General features: G+C 32.8%; 1 protein-coding gene across 1 annotated transcript; it reads right to left on the bottom strand.

The window, feature by feature from the left end:
* Positions 1-529: 529 nt before the first annotated feature.
* Positions 530-11,739, bottom strand: LOC134681261 (uncharacterized). Its single transcript, XM_063540804.1, has 6 exons — positions 11,074-11,739; positions 10,177-10,263; positions 9,054-9,119; positions 3,808-5,557; positions 2,725-2,998; positions 530-1,359 (listed from the first exon to the last, which is right to left on the bottom strand). The coding sequence occupies exons 1-6, from the start codon at positions 11,504-11,506 to the stop codon at positions 604-606; spliced, it is 3,366 nt and encodes a 1,121-aa protein (XP_063396874.1). The 5' UTR covers positions 11,507-11,739; the 3' UTR covers positions 530-603.
* Between the last annotated feature and the right edge of the window lie 484 nt (positions 11,740-12,223).

Below are 12,223 nucleotides of genomic sequence, written 5' to 3'. Positions count from 1 at the left end.
ACACAGTGAAAGTGCAAGGGGAAAAACATGATGTAAACAAATGTGCATAATGAGGAAGGTTAAAAAGTAATTACTTGTTCTTAAAAGCACAATTCAAAACATTTAAATTATTCAACAACTGTGAGGGAAAACTTTAATTCATAACTTGGAATCCATGGAAAATTAAAAGAAAAAAAATGATTGTGGCTTTATCTATTCACATTTGTCAATTTATCTGTTAAATTTATTCGTAATCAACATAAAGAAAAACATGGAAAAAGAACTTAGTTCAGTATATATCTGCATGCATTGCTTCAAAAGTTATGATAGTAAAATGGATATTTCATATCACTTTTTAAAAAAAAATCTTGGAGAACATCAAGAGCAAAACATTTTTCTCCACATAAATGTACCACTTACATGACTTACATATTAAGGCAGTCATTTTGAAATTTGTTAAAAGGAATGTCTTTTTTTTATGAAATCAAGCATACCAAATCGTATGTCAGAACAGGCAAACAGTTGCAATATCAGTACATGTATCTTTGAAATGAAATATTACATAGTTATTCAACAAAATACAATACACCAAATAGAGCATTATGAACATGCACACATGAACATCTACAGAAACTGCTGCACAACATCGGTTGCCAATTCTGTCATATTGTTGTGATATTCAAGTGAATCGATTTCCTCTAAAACATTTTCTATCACAGCAGTATCTTCTGATTTTAAAGAAGTTTCAGCACCAAGCCTGACAAAATTAGCAAAAAGACTGCGTATTTGTGATGATGATAGCCATTCTTCCCGTGTGAACATTTTGGTGCCATCATTCTCATGTCTTGTTGTCTTGAGTTCAGTTGCTAATGTATCAAAATTTGGTCTTCTCCCTGAACTTTCACACTTTACATATATATCAAAGAGAAAGTCTTTTACCTTTTTGGTGAATCTTTTAAAAGGTTTGTTCAGTTTCAGAGCCCATCCTTCATTGACATTCATATTGATTGAAGAAACCGATTGTATGAGAACTTTGTGTTCTCTGTCAACTGCCTCACATTGTTGTGCCCAAATCAATTTGACAGAATCGTAACTATTCTCACTAGTTGAATACACATGATTTCCAATTACTATATGTGCTTCTAGGAAATGAGGTTTTGTAAACACCTTGGTGCAACTTTGATCTGGACACGCAAATAAACCATCATTACTCACATCTTCTTCCATCTCATTCTCCACAGTTTCAGTGACATTCTCATTACCATTATTTTCAGTGTCATTATCATTGCCCATATTTTCATGTTCAACATCAATATTATTCCTTGCAAGTACAACTCTCCCATGATGGTCCGCAACAAAATTTGAAAATGGAATAATTACCTACAAAAAAAGGTAAATTATGAAAAAACTATATTACCACTGAACTAGTATATATTTGTTGAGGGGCCAGCTGAAGGAAGCCTCCGGGTGCGGGAATTTCTCGCTACATTGAAGACCTGTTGGTGACCTTCTGCTGTTGTTTTTTTTATTTGGTCGGGTTGTTGTCTCTTTGACACATTCCCCATTTCCATTCTCAATTTTATTATTCTGCAGCAATATATATTCCACATGTGTGTTCACAATGGGACATAAAAATGATAAACGAAGAAGAGAAACAGTGCCTATCCAAATTGGTACTTATAAGCTACGAGCATAAGTTTCAAAACATTTGGTTTGGTTTTCCTGTTTGAATGGTTTTACACTAGTAATTTTGGGGCAAATTATAGCTTGTTGTTCGGTGTGAGCCAAGGCTCCGTGTTGAAGGCCGTACTTAAACCTATAATGGTTTAATTTTTAAATTGTTATTTGGATGGAGAGTGGTCTCATTGGCACTCACACCACATCTTCCTATATCTAATTAAGTTAGAGAACAGAAATGTAAACTCAGCAAATTTTACTTTTGTAAAGGTGCGTTACTCTAGAATGTTGAAAGTGATGTCACCAAAATTTATACTTGATCTGCGTTTTGTTGTAATAAACATTGTATATAAGCTTCAAAACATTAGGTTAACTCAAGTTAGAGAACAGAAAATGACATTTTTGGCCTACAGGTCTATGAAGGTATAGACAGACATTGCTGAAAAGTAATGACCCCTCCTCTACGACAGGCGCATAAACATCTATCTTTTTTGTATTCATATCATTTATATGATGAATATTTTTGTACGTAGTATTAACATGATTAAACACATTGTTTGTGTAATAGTTCAAAAATTAACTTATATTAACTCAGAGAACTATCAGATCTGTAACATGTGACTTTTGTTTTTTTGCTAGGGTTTAAATTTGCTTTGGATCAACATGATCAATTAGATGAGTATATTCCTTTTCTGTTAGCATAGTTTATTTTTATTAACTGGTCTAGCCACTGCCACATTCCATGTGTGCCTTTTTTGTATAAATAAAATTTGATTTTCATCTTTAGTTTTATACATACATAAGGCTGCTAATTTTAGATTTGTCAATTTGAGATTTTATTTCTCACTAATGTTGTATGGTCTTTACTCATTGTTGAAGATTGTATGATGAGCTATATGATGTAGTTACTAACTTTTAAATAACTTGGTATCTGGTTGAGTGTTGTATAATATAACTCAATCCTCTTATTTCTAAAGTTATCAGATCGATTTTTCAATTTAAAAATGTACTTGGTACTTATATCATGGACATTTATCACATGTTTCTTCATAAATTCACTAAGTTTACCTGAAAACCTTCCATGAGTTTGTTGTCCTTAAACTGAAGGTTTGGTATGAAATTGCCATTTCCTATTCCATAGGCACGCCTCACTTTAACACCTTCACTGTCGAACTCAAAATTGTTCATTGCACTAATGTTGGGTATTTTGGTTTTTGTCTTGGTCTGATGATTCTGATCAATTGCAACCACAGCATTGAAAACCCCTATAACACCTCCGTTTGAGTTTAAGGCAGTTGACATATCTTCTGCAGACAAAACATCATGTCCCTCACCAGAGTACCTAAAAAACAAAACAAAAATGCATTCATTGTATGAGCAAGGCTTTTTTTTAGTGAGCCAGAACTTTGTTGGTGAGGAAAATAAAAAGAAGTTTGTCCTATGGTCCTTGGTCATGTTGGCAGAACTGTAAAATATTAATAGGACCTTTAACAAATGTGTATTGAAAAATTGGAATATATATCTCCTAATACATGTAAGAGTGTTATAAATATTAACCTGATTATATAACTAATGTTTTTTCCAGAGATTAGCAAATGATTTAAGCGAGTACGGTAACTTCATATAACAAAAATAGTGCATATACATGTACATGTATATATATTCTGAATCAGCAGTTGTCATGTGTTGATGTAGTTCATAAGTGCTTCTTGTTTCTAATTATATACTAGATTAAATTGTTGGTTTCCCAGTTTGAATGGTTTTAAACTAGTAATTTTTAAGGCCCTTTATACATTGTTATAGCTTGCTGTTTGGTGTGAGCCAAGGCTCTGTGTTTAAGACCGTACTATGACATATGACTAATGTTTACTTTTACTAATTGTGACTTGGCTGGAGATTTATCTCATTGGCACTCATACCACATCTTCTTATATCTCTAATGAATGATTATTTCATGATTTTGACAGGATTGTCTTAAGTCATTTAATCATTATATTTAAAATGGGAAGTCTTTTTTCCATGTTTTCTAAAACAATTGCAGTATTCATAATCATATGATTACAAAATTGTTTTAAAAATGTCATCAAATTACAGTATTGCCATGATTATCATGATTATAGAAGATATTTTAACAAGATATTACAAACATACCTCAATATATGCATCTTGCAGTGAGATGTTTTGGCATCACATATATCTTTGCCAGACTGTGCTTCACTAAAGTTGTATTGCAGAATTTTAACTGGCAAGCCTCCATTTACATTGATATTTTGGATGTAAGAAATCAATGGCACACAATGGTAACATCCAGCGTTGTCGCTCTTTAGAAAGATTTCAGTTACCAAAGGTAATATAAGTGGTAATTTCTGTAGCAGGTCAGTTATTATGTGAGCTACAGAAAACCATCCTTGATTGCCCAACTCAAGAATGTGCACAAGAGTGTGTACATTAAAGTTCGTCTTAAATTCAGGTTCAGCCTCAATATCAAGTGTGACAACCGACGAAACATGCCAGCTTACTCCCTTTTTACCAAAAAAGTCACTTTGGGCTTCTCTGTGTCTCACAGGTAAAAACTTCATAGCCCAGTCCATTACTATAAGGGCCTGATGAGGTTTTAAATGACTAAGCACTGTTTGTTTAGCTTGATCTTGGTGAACTGTTCTGACACAATGTGCCTTCCATGTCAATATCTGCTCTTGTGCTCGTGATAAGTCATGATCTATTTCATCTACTATTTCTGCCGGGATGGAATTCATGTTTTGGAATGTATCTGATAATTCTAGTAGTGACTTATCTATAATACTGCACTTGGTACAACCTTCTGAATGTTCATGAGCACAAGTTGAACGAAATTGAGTGGATTTTGAGTCACTGAGGCTAAATGTGGTACAGTGATCTAAACAAGTTGAAGATGTGGCTAGATGACCCTTTATTTCAAATTTTAAATGTTGGTTGGCACATGCAAAGATATTTTTAAGTTTTTCCACTTTTTCCTCTTCTAGTCCAAACAACTGTAATTTCTTGATGATATCAGTCAATGTGTCCATTGCTTTCATACCATCAGCTGTGGTGTTGTCTAAGCCATGTAGATTTTTTTTCTGAGATGCAATACAGACATTAAGAATGTTATATAATGTTGATCTTGAAAATGTATCATAATCTTGGTCTTTACAGTAAGCCATGTATGCCTTTATGAGTCTTGATGAAATAATGCTTCGAACTACCTTCGGAATTTTCATTTCAACACCAGATGAAAGCTGAAGAGTTTTTGATCCATATCCAACTGCTTGATGGTAAGATGGGCTAGAAATAAACTCAATGAAATGCATGAGTTGAGGATGACTTAATCGCATTCTGTATATCCTAGGAGAATTTATCATTTGTCCAGGTTTTTCCAAATTAGCATGTTTCCTAGCTCTGTCAATTTTTGACATAGTAAGTCCTGGAATTAATTCAATTAGCTTCTGTTTGGTAAATTTTTGAACAAACAAGGAAAGAATTTGAATTTGAGTTTGACTGTTATTTTGGTCCAAATATGCTTGTATGAGTGCTTTGGTCATATCATCATGTGTTGTCTGATTGTCATCATTGAGATACATATATTTCTCACTTAAGTCTGCCATAATTTTGTTTTCTTGCCCAGGTGCAATATATTGAATGATCAAATTAACAACATCAGAGGTAAACTTCAAATACATTGCCTTTGTACTTTTTGAGACATCATCCCAAGGAAGCTTTAATTGGTGTTTTAAAGTTGGAAACTTTCCATTGCCGAGAATATTCATGGCCCTGTTGAATTTGTCTCTTCCAGAAGCATTATCAGCCTCCCAATCTGATGTCGACTGCTGTGAAAGCTCAGTTAACGTTGTTGTCGACAAAAAAGATAACTGTGAGTCTAGATCTGTAAAAAACAAAACATATTTATATAATTTAATTTTGAATGTAACGCTTCTTCTGATTGGCTGACGTTATTTTGTTATGAGCCCATACATGCCATACACATAATTAAGTCATGTGACCATGATGTCATCAACGTTTTTTCATGTTTTTCTACGGTTTAAAATGGAATTTAGAATTAAATCCTAAGAAATGACTGTAATAATTTTTCTGTCTATTCGAAATAACATAAACTAGAGGCTCTAAAGAGCCTGTGTCGCTCACCTTGGGACATGTGAATTTAACAAAGGAAGCAGGCAGTTCATGACAAAATTGTGTTTAGGTGATTGTGATGTGTTTGTACATCTTACTTTACTGAACAGTCTTGCTGCTTACAATTATCTCTATCTATAATGAACTTGTCCTGTAGTTTCAGTGGAAATGTTAGTAAAAATTTACAAATTTTATGAAAATTGTAAAAAAAATTATTATAAAGGACAATAACTTCTTAGGGGGTCAATTGTCCATTTTGGTCATTTTGACTTATTTTTTAGTCTTAAAATGCTGTACATTATTGCTGTTTACAGTTTATCTCTATCTATAATAATATTCAAGATAATAACCAAAAACAGCAAAATTTCCTTAAAATTACCATTTTAGGGGCAGCACCCTTACAACGAGTTGTCCGATTCATCTAAAAATTTCAGGGCAGATAGATCTTGACCAGATAAACAATTTTACCCCTTATCAGATTTGCTCTAAATGCTTTGGTTTTTGAGTTATAAACCAAAAACTGCATTTTACCCCTATGTTATATTTTTAGCCGTAGTGGCCATCTTGGTTGGTTTGCCCAGTCACAAAACACAATTTTTAGACTAAATAGCCTAATAATGATTCTGGCTATGTTTGGTTAAATTTGGCCTGGTAGTTTCAGAGGAGAAGATTTTTGTAAAAGTCAACTAAGATTTACAAAAAATGGTTAAAAATTGACTATAAAGGGCAATAACTTCTAAAGGGGTCAATTGACCATTTTGGCCCTGTTAAGTTATTTGTACATCTTACTTTGCTGACCATTTTTGCCGTTTACAGTTTATCTCTATCCATAATAATATTCAAGATAATATCCAAAAACAGCAAAATGTCCTTAAAACTACCAATTCAGGGGCAGCAATCCAACAACGGGTTGTCCCATTCATCTTAAAATTTCAGGGCAGATAGATCTTGACCAGATAAACAATTTTACCCCTTGTCAGATTTGCTCTTAATGCTTTGGTTTTTGAGTAATAACCAAAAACTGCATTTAACCTCCATGTTCTATTTTTAGCCGTGGCGGCCATCTTGGTTTGATGCTGGGTCACCGGACACATTATTTAAACTTCATACAGCAAAGATGATTGTGGCCAAGTTTGGATAATTTGAACAGGTAGTTTCAGAGGAGAAAATTTTTGTAAGAGATTTACGAAAAATGGTTAAAAATTGACTATAAAGGGCAATAACTCATAAAGGGGTCAACTGAACATTTTGGTCATGTTGACTTATTTGTAAATCTTACTTTGCTGAACATTATTGCTGTTTACAGTTTATCTCCATCTATAATAATATTCAAGATAATAACCAAAAACAGTAAAATTTCCTTAAAATTACCAATTTAGAGGCAGCAACTCATGTATACTAAGTTTCAAGATGATATGACTTCAATTTCATCAAAAACTACCTTGACCAAAAAATTTAACCTGAAACTCCTACTTTCATTTTCAATGTTCAATGGACTGTGAAATTGGGGTCAAAAGTCTACTTTGGCTTTGCAATTAGAAAGATCATATCATATGCAACAGGTGTACTAAGTCTCAAGTTGATTGGACTTCAGCTTCATCAAAAACTACCTTGACCAAAAACTTTCACCTGGAACTCCCACTTTCATTTTAGGCCAGGTCAGCTAAAAATGCGGTGCACACTGTTAAATAACCAACTACACATGTTATTCAGTGTGCACCAAATTTTTAATGTTATTTCTTCATATACAGAAAAAATATTACAGTCATTCCTTAAATAATATACACCAGACATGAGTTTAATTGTTTTAATTGTTTTAAATCTTTATATTAAAACCTTTTATAGCTGACTATGGGGTATAGTCTACCTCATTGTTGAAGACTGCATTGTAGCCACTAGCTTCACTACCATATCATTTGGTATCTGGTGGAGACTTGTCTTATTGACAATTATTCCATATTTTTTTTTTTATTATATTATATGTACAAGCAAACACGCATGACTGATATGAAATATTTTTTTTAGTGTAAGCTGATGCAGTAAATAAAGTTTCCTGACCAAAGCTAAAAAAGTGGGGAGGTCAAAATAAAGGTTGAAACGTTGTTAGGTTACATTTTCTTTTTTTTGGTAAAAATTGTTCCTAGACCAATACATACCTTATGACATATCAACTTGTATACCATTTCTTATTTCATGGAAGATTAACATGTACGTTATTTCATACCTATATGTTTGCCATTTTGTACCTCATGGAAATTAAACCAAGTTAGAACTTTGAAATACGGACCAATTTGAAAACAGGACCAATGTCAAAAAGATCAATAACTGAAATAATCCTTTATATTCTGTACATTATACATCAAGAATTAAATTTTTGTTGAAATCATACATCACAAAATTAAATTTTGGATCATTTTGCAACATGTCAAGATTGTGGACAAATTCAAGATGAGGACAATATCTAAATTTAAATTTTAATCTAAAATCTTAGATTTAGCAGATTAAAAAACAAGAATTTAAGACTTCAAATTAAACCTGATTAAAACTTGTTAAGAAATTGGCTGTTTCTAAAGTATAAGAAGATTTTTTTTGCCTTAGTTTTAAACTGTAGGGGCCATAACCCCAACCTTCTTTTTCTATTATAGAACCTTGTCATTCATGTGGTATTATTTCATAGCATTCCACTTATAATCAAATTTGGAAGGCTTAAAAAAAATCAATAACTGTTTCATAAGCCTGCCTTTCTTAAATGTCTTATTTATCTTTATTTTGAGTCATCAGTATTTCTTTTTTTGAGTTGTCATTATGTGTGTGTGACTTTGTTTCAGGATTCCTCTTGTTCTTAAACTTTTTGATTGTTTGTGCTTGTAATACTGCATACATTACTGTTCAATTTGTTAATTGAGAGAAATGTGATAAAAAGAGTGAAGAAATCTGTCATGCCATCATCATTTAGTGTTAGTAGTGACTTGGAAGCAGTGACAGTCATTTTGAAAAGATAGTTACTGTCCTTTTAACACTACAGCGGCGGATGAAGAAATTTTCATAAGTGGGGGCCCACTGGCTGCCTAAGATGGGGCCCACTTCTTTCATGCTTCAGTGATTCCCTATATAATCAACCAAATTTTTTCTCAAAAGGGGGGACCAGGGGCCTGCCCCCCCCCCCCTAAAATCTACCTCTGCACTTAGTTCAGTTTAACATGTAGAAGTCATTTTTAGAAAACACCCTTTCAACTTAAAAAAATTACCTAAATCTGTATCTTCCTTATCTTCATGGATACTTGAAATGCTCCCACACAATCTCTCAAACAATTCTGAAAAATTCAAATTTACACTAAAGTGTGAAAATATTCATCCCTATTTTTCCTAATATAAGTCTATAAGTAGCCATTTAAAATTTCTCATTGGCTGGGGAATAAAATATGATACTTTATATATATTTCCAGGAGGCAGTAAAACCTTTCAAATTTTGGGCATGTATTGGAGCAGCCAACTAAAGTACCACAAATTAGGTTTTAGCCTAAATTTGGTTTAATATTGGCTTTGTAATTTTGGCATTATCAATATTTTTGAATGGGGACATACAGTTGGACCCCTCCCCCTTTATCTTCGGATGGAACCTCTTTTAAAAATAGATGGATCTGCCCCTGGTATGTGCCCATAGGTGGTTTAGTTGATAGTTTACATGCATGAAATATTAGTTTAAATGCATGAAATATCTGTCACTGGTCATTAAGTAACCAAAATTCAATCAATTCATGACAAAATAGATCAAATTGCTTTAACTTCTTTTCACAAGGTTTCATGGTTCACTCTTTTTTTGGGTACACAGAAATTGCAAGGAAAATAAATGATTACAATTTTAGAAGGCATTGTTCTCTAATCAAGGTATAAAGTGCCATATTTATTACGCTTTATATAAATGAAAGAATTTTATAATCGTCAAAAATATTTTTAAATCCAAAGATTAAATAGAAGCCTGTTCAAAAAATAATTTGAAAACTAATTACAAACTATCTAGTTTAATTTGGAACACAACTTTTTCTACAAAATAGTCAGTAGCAATTTTTATTTCAATATCTTGATTACAATAAAATGAAATCTTACCCTTGTGGTCATTGATGCGTAGTTACTTAGTACACGGAAAAAGTATGTACTATGAAAATAAAAAGACAAATTCAAGCAATTTGATCGGAAGAAAATTGTAAGTATGCGCTAATGACATTTATTCCTTAGAATCCAATGTACATACATTTTTGTACATGTAATAAGGTAATTTAATGTAAGTTATTTCATTTACTTGTATGGTTATCATGGTTATCATATATATCTAACGAACCGTTAAATTAGAAAGTTTAAAGTATATCTTACCAACATCTTCTTCTATATTTAGTTTGACCTGTGTCTTGTCACTTTTAACAAAATTCTTCATCTTTATTGAGCATTGCTTGCAAAGTCCTACAAACAAAATATGTATAACTATGAAAGAAAAAAAATCTGTGTTCCTTGTTTATGAAATATACATGTATAAGACATAAGTCAAAGCAAAGTCAACAAAACAGGAAATGTAGGGTATTTTCTCGTTTCTTGTTTTTTTATATATAGATTAGACCATTGGTTTTCCTGTTTGAATGGTTTTACACTAGTAATTTTGGGGTCCTTTATAGCTTGTTGTTCGGTGTGAGCCAAGGCTCCATGTTGAAGGCCGTACATTGATCTATAATGGTTTACTTTTTTTAAATTGTTATTTGGATGTAGTTTGGAAGTTGTTTCATTGGCACTCACACCACATCTTCCTATATCTAGGATATCAGTACAGTACAGTACATGTATGTTGAAATGAGGTAATAGCTGACTATGCTGTATGGGATGTGCTCATTGTTGAAGGCTGTATGGTTTACAGTACTAGTTGTAACCTTGTTAAGCTTGAAAATGAGTATTCTGTGCTTACATGTAGCTGGTGTGGATATATATAACCATGATAAATATTTTGACTATTCTAATTCCCCTTCCCTTTTTCGGAATCAAAAGGTTGTCCCCTTTCTGCCTTTACTGACCAAGACAGATGAAATTATTTCAAAGTGATATTATTTGTTTACTCCTAACCATAGGAAATGAATAAAAAAGATGTTTTAGAAACAGGTGTAAAAAATATCAACATCACCCCCCCCCTTTTTTTTAAACTAGGTATAAAATATTGGTCCCCTAATTTCAGATTGACTTACAGACTATGAGAAAATAAATGAATATTGCCTGTCAGATTTTTACCTGTTCCTACGGGAATAATTTGTCGGGTATACAGCCAGTTCTGCTTGCACAACAAAGGTGAAGATCCTCGGTCAGCCTTGGCTTTGCTGGAAGAGGGGTGGTCTGGATGTTGACATCGGGCACTCTTATTTTTCCAATGGATACCATAGAAGTCCCTGTGCTTAGGACATATGCTAAGCTGAGTTGTTGTTGCATCTATTGTAAAAATACCAGTCCTATACAGGATAAGTAGCCCTTCTGGAAAATCACAGCTTTCACTACTATTCAGACGTTTGAGGTGAATAGTAGTAGGTTTGGTGCATTCATATACTTTAAAGAGTGTATTGGGTGAAGATGAATAGTGATGGGATATCCCACATCCTCCACCAAGATAGGAAAAGTCACAAACTTCACTGTAAATGTCGTCTGTCAAACCATCACTGGAAGCTGACATTTTGGAGTGGAGACTTTACCCAAGGGAGATAAGTCCACAGAAAAGCATAAAAGATGACTCACTAGTTCCAGACAATGTAGTGACTTTTGCACTTGCGGTACAAACACTTCTTATTTACATGTTTTAGTTACTTTATTTGACTTTTCCAAATGATTAAATGTGTCATTTTATTTCCAATTGTGTTTAGAATTCAATTAAAATGAAATCAAAATTTGTCAATAGGGGACTAAAATTACCAATCTTCCAAGGTAAAAATAAACATATAATAGTCATTTGCCAAGCTTAATATTTTGTTTTGTAATAAATCATACCCATAGTTCAAACTGATATAAGTTGCAAACATATCTGGAATAGGTCTTGCAAGTTACAAGCAAATGAAAACCATGTAAATTCAGGTATGAAAAAACCCGCCTTTGTGTCCGTGCTCCTGGCAAAGTGCCAAATCGTTTAAATTTTCATTTGTATTGACCATTACATAGGAAAATGAAAGGGTTCCACCTGACATTACTCTAAAAACTCAACTACCCCATTTAATATGCTTTTGGGTAGTTCTTAAAAGGCATTAAAAGTTGGATTTTTCATTGGTTTTATAATGAATTTACATAATTATGCAAATGAGGCTGTTACTAAAAATAGATGCGATTCTGGCGAAAATTAAGTGGCCAATTTTTTTTATTTTATGTCAAGGATTGATATGGTATATAAAAATTTGTCAAG

The sequence above is a fragment of the Mytilus trossulus genome, chromosome 8 (genome assembly GCF_036588685.1).
Source record: "Mytilus trossulus isolate FHL-02 chromosome 8, PNRI_Mtr1.1.1.hap1, whole genome shotgun sequence".
NCBI classification, from domain to species: Eukaryota; Metazoa; Mollusca; class Bivalvia; order Mytilida; family Mytilidae; genus Mytilus; species Mytilus trossulus.
Note: the sequence above shows the minus strand (reverse complement) of the source record. Positions and strands in the feature narration are given on the sequence as shown.